The sequence below is a fragment of the Macaca thibetana genome, chromosome 5 (genome assembly GCF_024542745.1).
Source record: "Macaca thibetana thibetana isolate TM-01 chromosome 5, ASM2454274v1, whole genome shotgun sequence".
NCBI lineage: Eukaryota > Metazoa > Chordata > Mammalia > Primates > Cercopithecidae > Macaca > Macaca thibetana.
This window is the reverse complement of record NC_065582.1, coordinates 128,159,241-128,174,808: the sequence shown is the minus strand read 5'-3', so window position 1 is coordinate 128,174,808 and position 15,568 is coordinate 128,159,241. Positions and strand designations below refer to the sequence as shown.

At 40.1% G+C, this 15,568-nt stretch overlaps 1 protein-coding gene across 6 annotated transcripts in view; it reads right to left on the bottom strand.

Annotated features, from left to right (window-relative positions):
• Positions 1-15,568, bottom strand: part of ART3 (ADP-ribosyltransferase 3 (inactive)) — a 96,224-nt gene that overhangs the window by 6,458 nt on the left and 74,198 nt on the right. For 5 of the 6 annotated variants that reach the window (XM_050790873.1, XM_050790872.1, XM_050790871.1 and 2 more), the window contains 6 exons: positions 9,038-9,070; positions 7,730-7,762; positions 6,362-6,391; positions 5,864-5,893; positions 2,568-2,600; positions 1,917-1,949 (listed from right to left, as the gene is read on the bottom strand). In XM_050790873.1, coding sequence (XP_050646830.1) covers positions 1,917-1,949; positions 2,568-2,600; positions 5,864-5,893; positions 6,362-6,391; positions 7,730-7,762; positions 9,038-9,070 — 192 coding nt within the window. The remainder of the gene's footprint in view (positions 1-1,916; positions 1,950-2,567; positions 2,601-5,863; positions 5,894-6,361; positions 6,392-7,729; positions 7,763-9,037; positions 9,071-15,568) is intronic. The other variant, XM_050790876.1, reaches the window with a different exon arrangement.

Below are 15,568 nucleotides of genomic sequence, written 5' to 3'. Positions count from 1 at the left end.
AAGCACAACCAAGAGACACAGAAGCAGTCCAAGCCTCTGATAAACTCTCCCACCCTGAATCCTTAAAAACTCTTAGTCTGTAAAAAAGTGGGCCTCTAACCTCACTCGGCCAGAAGGCGCCTCTCAGGTTTTCTCTAAAATAGATCTGTCCTAACTGGCAAGCCACCTTTTCGTGTTTCTTTCCTCTTTAATTCTTACAGAACCATTGTAACTTGGAGACCATCTGTACTACCAAGTGTGTGCCTAGCATTGAAATATTATGATATTACCATATTTTAACAGCTTTGAAGCCAAATAGCAATTCTAGGTGCCCAAGATAGAGGTGGATAACTAAATCTGTTTGGAAGACAAGTGTAGCACAAAGTGAACAAAGCTTGAAAAGTTTGAGTCCTGGGTGTCTCTTTCTAGCCTATTATAAATTCCTTAATCTTCTTATGTTCCATGTTCTCATCTCTCAAGTGTCAATAACATTTATCTCATTGAGCTCCTGTGTACTGTTTTCACATCACCTTTTTAAAAGCTACACACAGCTTTCCAGGAGAGGGCACAATACACTGTAGTCCCAGCAAAATCTAGTGGCCTATTGGACGATACAGAGTGTGGTGAGGAGCACAGAATGGCTGGTCCCAGTATTGGCACGCTGCACAGTCCTCATTCACAGTTCTTGGATGATACTATTTCTATGTCTACAGATTCCCTCACCCTGGGAAGCCTGCCTCATTCTGGAATAGACAGGCCCAGCTGGAAGCCAACTGTTCCAGTTTAAGATCAAGTGCCTTTTTTGATGTTTGGCCCAGAGAACCATAATAGCAGCCTGCTGCTCACACTGAAAGTTCTCAACGTTTTCGCTGTCTGGCTTGCAGACTGGGGTATTGGCAAGTGTACAGCCCAGATGTCTTCCCCAGACCCCGTAAGACTGAACTAACTGAATGATTATGGTAAAGGACTTAGAATCCATGGTGCCTCCACCCCCAGTAAAGAATGTAGTACCAGGTTTTTCATTCAGTTGTATCATTTTTATTCCTAAACAAGAAAGAGGTTTTCAGATAATAACAAAGGCAGCTACTATTTACTACTATGCTACTACCATTCATTTTGCTGGGTACTTTATCTCATTAGGTCTTTAATCAGCCCTGCAAGACAGAAGCTTTCCTCATTTTACAGATGTGAAAGCAGAGGCATAGAAAAGTGAAGTAACTTATATAAAGTTACTGAGAGGAAAGAGACAGAGGCTTCCTGAAGCAGGTCTGTCTGTCTACACAGCTCACGTTCATCTCCCGCCATGCTCACTGGCTGCTTTCAGATAACCACAGTTTGATGAGCCAGACCCCCGTGACGGCACTGTGCAAACCCAGGACCAGCGAGCTGAAGAGATGTAGATGCACAAGGTGTGTCGTCAGTGTCACTAGAGATTCACTTCAAAGTTGTGGCCAAATAAATCCAACAGTACAAACTTGGGTCAATATAAAAGAGGTCCTGGACCCTTTTCTCTGAGCCTATGTTCTCTGAGCCTTTATTTAATAGAAAACGCTGTTTCTGTACACAGCATGCAGCTTCCATTGACAGCAGTGTTACGTGAAGTTCAGCACTGTGTGGCTGGATATAGTTTTTAAGATGCCAAATATCTAATTTCTTTAACAGATCATCATTTCCATAATAACAAAACCTGCAAAAAATATTTTCAAAGTACTGCATGAACTCAGGAGAAAAGATTTTAAGCATTGGACAGTGGCTTGCACCCTGAGAGTCTATGGTTTCATAGTCCTTACAAATATTCCTGTCATGTACATGTGACTACTGATGGCTACATTTAATAGATGATAATTATGAGGCATAGACAGTCCCGTGCATATCTAATGGTGACTATACTCCCCAAACTGGCATCTTCCCCTCTGACATGCCTATCAGTTGCTTACCAGGTACTGGAAAAGGTTCTGGAATTTTCATTCCTAAATGAGAAGGAAGTTTTCAGTGACTTACAGTTTGCTCCACTGAGTATAATTTTCAAACTCTTGTCTGCTGAGCTTAAGAGATGCAAGCACCCAAGGTCCCGATGCACTATAGTTTCTGGCTTTTTATTTAAAAGTTCTCCTTACATAAACCCTCATACAAATCCACACCAAGATTAGAAGAGTCGTCTGCCATAGCACTTCACTGAGCGTGTTTATGCCAGGAGAATACCGTGTTTTGTTACCTGGAGATACAGGCAATGAGATGTTAGCCAAGACTAACAGTCAACTTGTGCATAAAGTTAGGTTTCTATTGAAGCTGTAGAACCTGGAAGGTGCTGGATTGATGCATCCAGATCCCAGGAGCCTTTCCCTCAGCCATATCCAGAGCAGAACTAACTTTCCTGCCCCAGAGACGATGTTCCAGGAGCACATGAATGCACAGGGGGAAAGGGACTTTCTCTACGCTTCCCCAGCTAAATATTTGTAGATGACTGGCAGGCAGCTATAAGGGAAATATTCATGAATAATAGTCTCATGACAGTATTCTCTTAAATGCGTGGGGAATCCTGCTCACCTCATTCTTGGGCTCAGGGAATAAATAGAAAGCTGTCTTACCTGGTATTTCGGTGGGTTCAAGGATTTTCACACCTAAAGGCAGAAATGAATATTGGTTTGTATTAAACAGTTATCTTATATTGTTAATACTCTCTTGGGTCTATCCTTCCTCCATTTCCAACTCAAAAAAAAAAAAAAAAGGCAGGGAGAAAGAAAAAAGAAACAGCAACAACAAAAACACCAACACCTTTCAGTGGCTCTTCATTCTCCATGTGACAGAGTCCAAACTCCTTAGCCTGGACTTTAAGAACTTCCACAATCTAACCCCTGTCTCTCCAACTTTATCTTCAGGAGGCAGTCCTAATACATCAGTTTGTGGATGACACAGTACTGGTTTTACATTTCTGCTTGGTTTAGCTCTGTTGTAATTATAGTTATTAGCTCCGTGACTTTGGGCAGACTACTTAATCCCTCCTAACTTCAGTTTCTCATTTTGCAAGAGAAATATTTACTTCTTACGTTTGTAGTTAGTGAGGATTAAAGGAAAGACCGCATAAAAGTGCTTGGTACACTGCATGGAGCAAAAAATAGAACTCAATAAATGAAGTCCCTTTCTTTTTTTTTTTTTTTTTTTTTTTTTTTTTGAGACGGAGTCTCGCTCTGTCGCCCAGGCTGGAGTGCAGTGGCGCGATCTCGGCTCACTGCAAGCTCCGCCTCCCGGGTTCACGCCATTCTCCTGCCTCAGCCTCCCGAGTAGCTGGGACTACAGGCGCCCACAACCACGCCCGGCTAATTTTTTGTATTTTTTTTAGTAGAGACGGGGTTTCACCGTGGTCTCGATCTCCTGACCTTGTGATCCGCCCGCCTTGGCCTCCCAAAGTGCTGGGATTACAGGCGTGAGCCACCGCGCCCGGCTGAAGTCCCTTTCTTCTAGTCTAACTCATTCCTCAAACTCTCCAGGCTCAGTAATATTTTTTCTCTTTTTTGAGAGACAGGGTCTCACTGTGTCACCCAGGCTGTGGTGGGGTACAATGACACGATCATAACTCACTATGATTCTCCTGCTTACGCCTCCCAAAGAGCTGGGATTATAGGTGTGAGCCACTGTGCTGGCCTTCCACAATGTTCTTAATCCTAGGAATCCTCATTGTCTCCTAACCATGTAGCTAGTCTCAGTAAATAGATTATTTACCAGGTGAAACAGTGAGCCCCTGACTTTTTATTCCTAAGGATGAGAATAAGAACTATTTAGTAAAAAAATGCAATCAGCTTGAAAATTAATTTGACCTTATACTTGACTTCTGTAGTAGAAAACTCAGAACGTTTTGAGAAATGGCAGGGGACAAGGTAACAAAAAGAAGGTATTTAACCCACTGGAGCCTAACTGATGATAAGAACTAAGGCTAGTGACCCAGAATCTCTCCTAGGTTAAGCATCTCTTGTTCATTTTTTAAAAATTCAACCCAAAGACCTTGACCCAAAATTGTCATTATATGTAATATATAAAATATGCTTCCTAATTATATAATATGTTATAATTTGGAAAAATACAGAAAATTATTAAAAATTAAAGTTCTCTTAAAACTGCAGATCTCAGAAATACTCTACTCATTCTTAACATTTTTGGTGTATTTCAATCATTTTGCTATGCATACATATGTATGCATATACATTTTTAAAAGTTGGTATCATACTGTATATGCTGTTTTATATCCAATTATTTACCATTGTATTAAGAATACTTTCTTCTATCTTTAGATGGTTTCAAAAACATGATTTATAAGTTGTCTAGTGTTTCATGATATAGATAGTATTTTATTTAACCATACCCAACGGTTGGACACTGAGGCTGTTTCTAAATTTTTGCTACTGTCAAATAAAAATTATAGGAGACCATCGCTTTAGACTAAGTTTCTGCAGTAGGCCCCAAAAGACCAGACTAAAAATTGACATGGAGTCGCCCATGCTAAAGTTCCACACCACCTAAACTAAGTTGTCTGACCTTCTAAGAAATTAGGAGAAAGAAATAACAGAATTTCCCAAACAGGCCAGTTTAAAATCTTCAATCAGCTTAATAAATGAAGTTCCTGCTGCTTCAATCCTTACACACAAAAAAGGTAGCCTGAAATAAACTGATGTTAACTAATCAGTTATTTTTCTACTGTTCTGTCTAAAAGTAACTAATACACTCTGTTCTTTGCTTCCACTTTCTTTGGCTCTTCTTTGTCTTTAAAGCCAAACTTCTGTGCTCAGCTCAATGGAACACTTATTCTATGGAATAAAGTGTTGTCCAATTCTAGAATCTCAAATAAAGCCAATTGATCTCTTTAAATTTGTTGTACTTTTGTCTTTTGACACTACCATAACACTGTGATAAGCATTTTTGTACACAAATCTTTGTGTTCATCTCTAATTTCCTTGGGACAAATATCCAAAAGTGTTTTAACCGAGTCAAAAGGTATAAACATTTTTAAGACGAGTAATACATACTACTAAATTGCTCTCCAAAAAAGTTCCAATTTATAATCTCACCAGTAATTTATGAGACTGTTCCTGTCCCGGTACCCTTGAGGACATCTGAGTAATTTTTTTTTTCTAGACGGAGTCTCATCATGTCACCCAGGCTGGAGTGCAGTGGCACGATCTCGGCTCACTGTAACCTCCACCTCCCAGGTTCAAGTGATTCTCCTGCCTCAGCCTCCTGAGTAGCTGGGATTACAGGTGTGTGCCACCATGCCTGGCTAATGTTTGTATTTTTAGTAGAGACGGGGTTTCACTATGTTGGTTGGGTTTCACAGGCTGGTCTTGAACTCCTGACCTCGTGATCCACCCGCTTTGGCCTCCCAAAGTGCTGGGATTACAGGCGTGAGCCACCCAGCCCGGCCATTTGAGTAATATTAAAAATAAAACAAAAACAAATACTTGAGGATGAGATATACTTTGGATGTACTAAATAATCAAATGGATATAGCTAATGGCATATATTAATCAATATATGCTGGAGATAGAAATAAATACAAAGAATAGTCATTTTAATTTAGAAAAAACGACACTATTTGTTATGCCCTGCCCAATACCCTAGAGGTCACAAGAATGTGGGGAAAAATTAGCCACACCTTCCTCTATTTGGTGGGATGACCTAAAGATTGTTAGACGGGAGAAACAGAGTTGCTATGTCATTTTTCTAAAGAATTCTACCTGAAATCCAGGAGGGTCTCTAATATACCAAACCAGTAAGCTAAGGTGAGCTCTGCCTTCCTCCCACTTTTCTTACCATGACATTCTTCCCTGTTCCCACATGTAAAGGGAGATATATTACAAAATGTAAGCCCCCAGAATTTATATAAATGTCTTACCACGGTCTTCAAGCTTCTGGTTTTTCTCACCTGAGTCACAAAAATAAGCTCATCAGTTTTTAATGTTGGAACAAAACAATTGGCAGTTACTACAGCAAAATTATTTTCAAGAAATATGAAAATATTCCCACCTGTAAAGGGAGGTATCTTGCAAAATGTAAGCCCCCAGAATTTTTTTTTTTTTTTTTTGACACGGAACCTCGCTCTGTTGCCAGGCTACAGTGCTGTGGCACGATCTCAGCTCACTGCAACCTCCAACTCCCTGGTTCAAGGGATTCTCCTGCCTCAGCCTCCCAAGTAGCTGGGATTACAGGCACACGCCACCACGCCCGGTTGATTTTTGTATTTTTAGTAGAGATGGGGTTTCACTATATTGGTCAGGATGGTCTCAATCTCCCGACTTCGTGATCTGCCCGCCTCGGCCTCCCAAAGTGCTGGGATTACAGGCATGAGCCACTGCGCCCGGTCAAGCCCCCAAAATGTATAAAAATGTCTTACCGTGGTCTTCAAGCTTCTGGGTTTTCTCACCTGAGTCACAAAAAAGAAGTTCATCAGTTTTAACCATGACACAAAAGAACTGGCAGTTACTATTGCTACAGCAAAATTGCTTTCAGGAAATATGACTATAAAGAACCATTTGATATGTCCAGGAAACTACCCTACTAAACTTACGTTGTCAATCAGAGTCTAAATGTACCTTAGCTAATGAGCTGGAACATTCTCTGCCCCCACTATTAAGAAAAGTATTACAAATAGCTTGTCTACCAGGGATCTCAAGGAGCCGAGAAAATGTCTATGTTGAAGAGTCAGCTAAAGTCCCTGTGAAGTGATCAGTAGAACCTGTGACTGCAATGGAACAATAAAAAGAAGGGCTGCTAAGAAGTCCTCAAGGTGTAAAGTGCTTCACTTCTATCAGGACAGGAAGTATCTTCCCAAACATGAAATAAACTGCATGTTTTAAAAAGGCTGGAACCTCTTCTCTTTTCAACAAAGAAAAATTTACTGTAGCCACGTAAACCAAACACATGATAAGGAACTCACATGCAAAGAAATGATTTGGGCCATATATCCTTAAGTGGAAACTTTAAGAGCATCTAATCACCTACATATTTTAGTTAAATAACATTAAACATCAAGCATCAGCATATTTGAGAGATGCAAATATGCTGAGTTCTGTGTTTTCATCTGAGTATTTGGAGTCACATAGGTTCATTTCAATGACTGAATACAGAGCTGTACCTAAGAAGCCCCCAGAACTGGTCAAGAATGACTAGCTCTTCATTCTCACCACCCGTATTCACCAGAAAGTTTCCATGTTGTTCAGATCTCCAAAAAGCCAATTCTCTCATTTGAGAAAGGTACATTTCCCTAGAATAGCTTCTTTATTTTTTTCTTCTCATATAGGCCAAGTCACTGCTTTATATCTGCAAATATTCTTCAGCTAAGAAATACATTTGCTAAACAAGAAAGAGCTATTAAACATCCAGGTGAGGATTATTATTATTAACTTTGGAGACAGGGTTTCGCCCTGTCACCCAGGCTGGAATGCAGTGGGCGTGATCTTGGCTCACTGCAACCTCTGCTTCCCAGACTCAAGCAATCCTCCCGCCTCAGTCTCCCAAGTAGCTGGGACTACAGGTGCACACCACCATGCCTGGCTAAGTTTTGTATTTACAGGTGCACACCACCATGCCTGGCTAAGTTTTGTATTTTTTGTAGAGATGGGGTTCCACCATGTTGCCCAGGCTGATCTCAAACTCCTGGGCTTAAGTGATCCACTCACCTTGGCCTTCCAAAGTGCTGGGATTACAGGCATGAGCCACCATGCCCAACCAAGATTTTTTTTTAAAATTAGAGCATACTCACCAGGGTTGTAGACATAGACGGGTTGAAAATATTCTGAAATACAGACATGTTTTCATTACATGGTACTATGCTTAGATGTGAATGTCAGGTTCAGTCTATTTTTAAATGTTCATTAATAATAAAGATTTAGTTGGCTTATATTTAAGAAACATAAAAATATGGTTATTATGAGAGACATAAAATTTCAATTCAAAGACAAATGGATGTGGATTCACTTTTTTTTTTTTTTTTTTTTCCTGAGATGGAGTCTTGCTTTGTCGCCCAGGTTGGAGTGTAGTGGCACGATCCCGGCTCACTGCAACCTCTACCTCCCAGGTTCAAGCAATTCTCCTGCCTCAACCTCCCAAGTAGCTGGGATCACAGGCACCTGCCACCACACCTGGCTAATTTTTATATTTTTAGTAGAGCCAGTTTCACATGTTGCCCAGGCTAGCCTCAAACTCCTGACCTCAAGCAATCCACCCGCCTCAGCCTCTGGATGTGGATTCATTTAAGTTACATGAAAAAAAAAAATTCACAGGAAAGCTAGCCAGGAAGACAGCTAGAAACAGACCCTTGTTTTTGAACTTTTTTTGTCTCTCTTCTGATACCTTTGGTATGTTTTTAAACTTTTTAATGAGGAAATCTTCAAAAGGATCCGCCCAGAGCATGTCTTCATCCAAAGGCATTTTTGGTATCTTCAATTCAAATTTATTAGGCCTATTTGATAATGCTGTTCCTTAATACTCTTAGAATTTTCTACCTTCCCAAATCTTTCCACAGTCCTCTAAGAAAGATTTTTTTTTGGTCACATCCTCTTATTTTTCCCCGAAGAAGTTAAAATCGACCATATTACCCTTGTGTCATCCCATTCTCCTCCCTCCTTGACCTATATTCATGCCATTCCTTCATTGGTCTCCCAAATGTTATTTCCTAAGATAAGAAAATACAGGAACAGGAGCTAGCTCTTTGCACAGGAGTCAAGCGGGAAATAGCTGAAGATGCAGGGGAATTAAGGAGTCCTTAAACTCCTGTAAAGTCAGGCTCAGATGACAGCGGTATGTTCCCTTTATGCCCAGGCCAGTGCAGTGTTTGAGAGAAGAGCCACAGGCAAGTCTGTGGGTGGGGATGAGGGTGGCAGTGGGGAGCTGGCAGCAAAGGCTCCTAGGCCCTCCACCGGAAAAGGTACTAGCAGTAGCACAATTTAGCTTTGAGAAAATGATGTCTGACAGTATGACAGCACAGTGGTGGGGTGGCTCTGACCCATACCTATGAGAAGTCACTGATAAAATTCCTACTGTAGGGATAAGACCTTAAAGCATACCTTACCTAGGTTCTCAACACAGTTTTCAGTTTTTAGTCCTGAAACACAAAGATAAAGCTTTATTAGTTAGACATAATCTACCCTAGTAAAATATTTCAATTCATCTATGGCTATTGGTAACCAAATCTGTCAGCTCCTGGTCTATCAGACTCATAATTAGTAAGATGCAAATTGCAGGCTGGGCATGGTGGCTCATACCTGTAACTCCAAGGCTGATGCGGGAGGATCGCTTCAGCCCAGGAGTTCTAGACCAGTCTGGGCAATATAGGGAGATCCCATTTCTACAAAAAATTTTTAAAAATAATTAGCCAGGCATGGTGGCACACACCTGTAGTCCCAGCAACTCAGGAAGGTCAGGTGGGAGGATCACTTGAGCCCAGGAGGCTGAAGCTGCAGTGAGCTGTGATCACGCTACTACACTCCAGCCTGGGCAACAGAGTGAGACCCTGTCTCAATTATTTAAAAAAATTGCAGAACAATTATATTTTAGTATTTACAGTACAGCCACCAAACAGCCATATGACCTCTGACAAAACACCTAAGCCTTCTGGAATTCAGTTTTCTTATCTGTATCTTTTACTAGGAGACTGCTTCAAATGACTTTCAAGGGCCCATCCTGGGCTGATACTTTATCATTCTATTCTATAATTAGTCTGCAAAATTTAGGAGAAAATTTACCTGTCCAACTAATCCTCTCTTCAGATACTAAATATCCTCAACAAACCTATCCCTCTACTACAACAATTCCTATCCTTTGAAGAAAAAGAATCTCAATGAGACCTTCAACATCCTTTAATATTTGAACAAAGATCCTTCGCATTCATATAAAGGAAATGAGTTGGTATGCACCAGAATATTCATTTGTATATGAGGAAATCCACAGTATTTGGAGAACAGAACGTGGCATCTGACAGTACTTTTTGTAAGGTCATAGATGTTCTCACTGGTGATGCCCTAGAAAAAGTTGTCAGTGCTGCAGTGATTCCCCTGAGACTTGACAGAAAGGGAATCTACCAGCCAACAGCAGTAAGGTAAGAAGGTTAGTGAGACAGCATACAGATCTGGTGCAGTATGAGCCATATGGAAGGCCTACCAGAATGCACAACGAAGGTCCAGATGCCTCGCGGTCTCTATTCCATACCTGACGAACACACTAATCTAATCTGGAAGTTCAGCTACCTGAGGAGGAGCCTCTTTACCTACAATAGGAGAATCCCTAGAGAGGCCTGGCTCCTAAAAAGATACATACTTCTATAATCTACTCTCAAGTCCTGCTCCATTTGTAGTGAGTGTCTGAACCAAAAATCCAGGTGATTTGGTCCATTTTCTACTGGTCCAGGAAATAACAGATCTGTTATAATCTGGACAGTGCCCTGAGGTTAAACTCAGGCATTTGACTACACTAGAAATTTAAAAATTGGTTCTAGAGATTATTGCAAAATATTGTCTCAGGGCATGGTGGCTCACACCTGTAATCTCAGCACTTTGGGAGACCAAGGCGGGTGGATCACCTGAGGTCAGGAGATAGAGACCATCCTGGCCAACATGGTGAAACCCCATCTCCACTAAAAATACAAAAATTAGTCCAGTGTGGTGGTGTATGCCTATAATCCCAGCTACTTGGGAGGCTAAGGCCAGAGAATCACCTGAACCCCAGAGGCAGAGGTTGCAGTGAGCCAAGATCGCGCCATTGCAATCCATCCTGGGCGATAAGAGTGAAACTCTGTCTCAAAAAAAAAAAAAAAAAACCAGTTGTCTCAGCAGGAGATGAGTGAGTACGAGCCTCATCCAGAGAGCTTATTTGAGGATAAGGTGAAGGTGAGGGGAATTGTGGATGAGAAGGCTACAGATGTAAGTTGAAAGATGCAACCTGGAGACCAGGCACCAGGGGGATTTTGAAAGGCTTTGTCTTTTGTCTGTAGCACAAGTTAGAGCATGTTTCTCAAAGTGTACTTTTCTAGCCACATACTTCAGAATCACCTGGGTGCTTATTAAAAAGGCAAATTACAGGACCAAAGCCAGGACTATTATTGCTGCATACTTTCTAGAGGGAGATGCCTTGTAATCTGCATTTTAAATAAGCACTTCAAGTGATTTTTATGCACAAAATTTTTGAAGGCCTCCTGAATAGAAAAGAATGGGTATCTTTATTTATTATATATTTTTTTCTTTTTGAGATGGAGTCTCGCTCTGTCACCCAGGCTGGAGTGCAGTGGCGAGATCTCGGCTCACTGCAACCTCTGCCTCCCAGGTTCAAGCAATTCTCCTGCCTCAGCCTCCTAAGTAGCTGAAATTATAGGCACCCACCACCACGCCCAGCTAATTTTTTGTACTTTTAATAGAAGCAGGCTTTCACCATGTTGGCGAGGCTGGTCTTGGACTCTTGACCTCAGGTGATCCACCTGCCTCATCCTCCTAAAGTGCTGGGATTACAGGCATGAGCCACTGTACTGGCCTCTTTAATGTTTAACACAGAGTCATTTTGTTAATATTGCATTTCTCTTCCCTATTTAAACTCTGGATTTAATTTTCTATTTAGCATTTTCAATAGCAGTAATCAAACTATTTTGAGTTTCTGAAGAAGTAGCAGGGTTAAAAACGAATAAGAGAATTGGTTCAGAAATAAAAGGAGAGGCACAAATACATAAGGAATGAAAAAGGAAACCTGACAACAGATTCAGCAGATGTAAAAAGACATGAGAATATTATGAACAGCTTTATGCCTACTAATTTGAAATACAAAGGCCAATGGACAAATTCCTAGAAAAATTTAACTTACTAACCATTAAGTAGTTTAAAATTTTTCCAGAAAGAACATACCAAGATAATTCAATTTTTATAGACAGAGTACCAGAGAGAAGGCAGTGGCACAAACAGAACTCCAGAGATCTGCAAAGGGTTTCCCTCAAGTATTCAGTGGAGTGCTGATCAGATTATATGTGTGAGATAACTACCCAAGGCCAGAGAAAGAACCCGCAAGGTCAAAAATAGTGTCTATTCCCATCAACCAGGCTGGAAAACCTTATAATCCACAGGCACTAAATAGAGTATTGAGAAGGGTACAGCCTCAGCAGTGAGAAATAATGAGCCCTAGATTAAAGTGACTCTGGTTCTGCCTAGAAAATCTGAAGAATCAGCCCTAAAACAATCAAACTGTTTTAAAGTAAATTAACTATGTACCAGAACAAAGCTCAAGAATATTTTTAGAAATATAAAATTACCATGCACACAACAAGGTAAAATTCACAACATCTTGCACCCAATCAAAAAATACCAGCAAAGAAGCAGGAAAATACAATTCATCATGACAAGAGAACTCAATCTAATGAAACTACCCCAGAGCTGACACAAACGTTAGTATTATTAGAAAAGTAAATTAAAGTAGTCATTACAACTGTATTCCATGTGTCCAAAAAATAGATTAAAGGTGTTGTCTTACCTCCAGTTGCCACACAAAATACCAGAGACTGGATGGCTGAAACAACAGATTTTTGTTTCTCATAATTCCAGAGCTGGGAAATCCAAGATCAAGGTACTGGCAGATTCAATTTCTGGTAAAGGCTTTCTTCTTGCCTTGCAGATAGCCACCTTCTCACTATATCCTCATATGTCAGAGAAAGAGCAAAGCCATGGTCTCCTTTCCTCTTCTTAAAAGGACACTAGCCCCATCATAGGTACTCCCACCCTCATGACCTAATCTAAACCTAATTACTTCTCAAACCTACCTCCAAATACCATCACAGTGAGGATTAGGGCTTCAACGTATGAATCTTGTGGGGAGAACATTCAATAGTGAATGTCAGTACTACTAACAGGTGTTAAGTAGAGATGTGGAAGATATAAAAAGACCCAAAATGAATTTCTAGAGATAAATTTTCTGAGATGAAAAACACACTAGAGAGAATTACTGACAAACTAGACACTGCAGAAAAAAGATTAGCAAACTTGACATATTGCGGTATGCAGAATAATACCCTTCTTAAAGAGGCCTACGTCCTATCCCCAGAACCTGTGAATATGTTCTTTTACATGGCAAAAAGAGAACTATGGTTGCAGATGTAAATAATGTTGCTAATTAGCTGGCCTTCAGGTGGGGTATTTAGCTTGGATTATCCAGGTGAGCTCAATCTAATAACATAAATCCTTAAAAGTGGAAAAAACAAGAAGTAGAAGAGAGGATCAGAGAGATGCAAGGTGCAGAGGACTCAACATGCTGTTTCTTTCTTTTTTGAGACGGGGTCTCAGGGTCTCTCTCTGTCACTTATGCTGGAGTGCACAGTGGTGCGGTCATGGCTCACTGCAACATCAAACTCTTGGGCTCATGCAATCCTCCCATCTCAGCCCACCACAGGCAGCTGGAACCACAGATGCATGTCACCATGCCTGGATAATTTTTTTATTTTTTATTTTTGTAGAGGCAGAGTTTCACCATGTTGGCAAGGCTGGTCTTGAACTCCTGACCTCAGGTGATCCTCCTGCCTCAGCCTCCCAAAGTGCTGAGATTATAGGCATGAGCCGCCACACCTGGCCATCAACATGCTGTTTCTGACTGAAAATGGATGAAGGAGGCTGTAAACCAAGGAATGCAGGTAACCTCTGGAAGCTGGAAAAAGAAAGAAAACAGATTCTTGCCTAAGCCCCCAGGAAGGAATGCAGCCCTACCAACACCTTAATTTCAGCTCAGCAAGACTTATGTCAGGCTTCTGAAATACAGAATTGTAAGATAATAAATTTAGATGTGCTGTTTTAAACCATTAGATTTGTGGTAATTTGTTATGGCAGCAATGAAGTACTGAAATATACAAAATAATAGAAAACATCTAAAAATGAAACAGAGAGAAAAATACTAATAACAAAAACCATTAGAGTTTCACTGAGCTGGAGACAACCTCATGCAGTTTAATATACATATAAACAGAATCCCTAAAGGAAGAAGAGAGGGGTGAAAAGATATTTGCACAAACAGTACTCACAACTTTCCTAATGTGATGAAAACTATGAACCTACAAATCCATAAAGTTCAATGAACTCCAAGCACAAGATACATGAAAAAAAAGACACTAAGTAACATCATAATCAAATTGGTCCAAATAAGTATGATAAACACAAAGTCTTAAAAGCAGCCGGTGGGGAGAAGGGGGGTTAAATAAAGAGGAACAGAAATGAGAAGCACAGCAGATTTTTTTGTCAGAAGCAATTTAAGTAAAACAACAGGGAAGCAGTAAATTTGTAAACTACTCAAAGAAAAGAAAAAAAGATCAATCTAGAATTCTATACCCAGTGAAAATAGCTTTCAAAACTGAAGGTGAAATAAAGACTTTTCATACATACAACACTTAAAGGTAAATCTGACAAAAGATGGAAAAGATAACCTCAACACTATTCGGATACAGCTGACAGAAAATAAGACCTAAATAAATGGAGATTTTATGCTGTGTTCATGAGTTGGAAAAGTATATATTTTTAAACTCTTCTCATATTGATCTATAAATGCAAGGCAAGCTTAATCAAAATCCAAGCACAAATTGTAGACATTGACAAGGTGATTCTAAAATTCATATGGAAGCATAACGAACATATAATCACCAAAACGACTTTGCAAGAAAAGAATACGATGAACACTACCTGGTTTTGAGGTTTATTATATAGCTGTAGTGATCAATATATGATACTAAGATAAAGATAAATCACCAGGCGCAGTGGCTAACACCTATAATCCCAGCACTTTGGGAGGCTGATGCAGGTGGATCACTTCAGGTCAGGAGTTCAAGGCCAGCCTGGCCAACATGGTGAAACCCTGTCTCTACTAAAAATACAAAAAAATTTAGCCGGGCATGGTGGCACATGCCTGTAGTCCCAGCTACTTGGGAGACTGAGGCAGGAGAATTGATTGAACCCGGGAAGCAGGGGTTGCAGTGAGCTGAGATCGCGCCACTGCACTCCAGCCTGGGTGACAGAGTGAGACTCTGTCTCAAAAAAAAAAAAAAAAAAAAAAAAAGGTAAGCTACAAATTGGGAGAATATATTTGCAAATCACATATCAAACAAAAACCTCGTATCTACAATACATAAACAATTTTCAAAAGATAAGAAAACAATCTCGTTAAAAATGGACAAAAATCTTTGAACAGATGTTTTAGTAAATATATACAAATGGCAAATAAGTATGTGAAAAGATGCTCAACATTATTACTCATTAGGAACACGCAAATTAAAACCACAATAAAATATCACCACATATCTATTTAGAACTGTTAAAAAGACATCTATGAAGTGTCGGCAAGAATGTGGTATAGCTAGAACTCTTATGCACTCCTGGTGAGAATGTAAAATGGTACAGGTACTCTGGAAAACCATTTGGCAGCTTCTTTCAAAGTTACACATATACCTATCATATAATCCAGCCAATGCATTCCTACGCATTTACTCAAGTGTTAATGAAAGCATATGTCCACACAAAGACTTGTACATAAATGTTCATAGAAGTTTCATTTGTAATAGCCAAAGACTGGAAACAACCCACGTACTAATCAACAG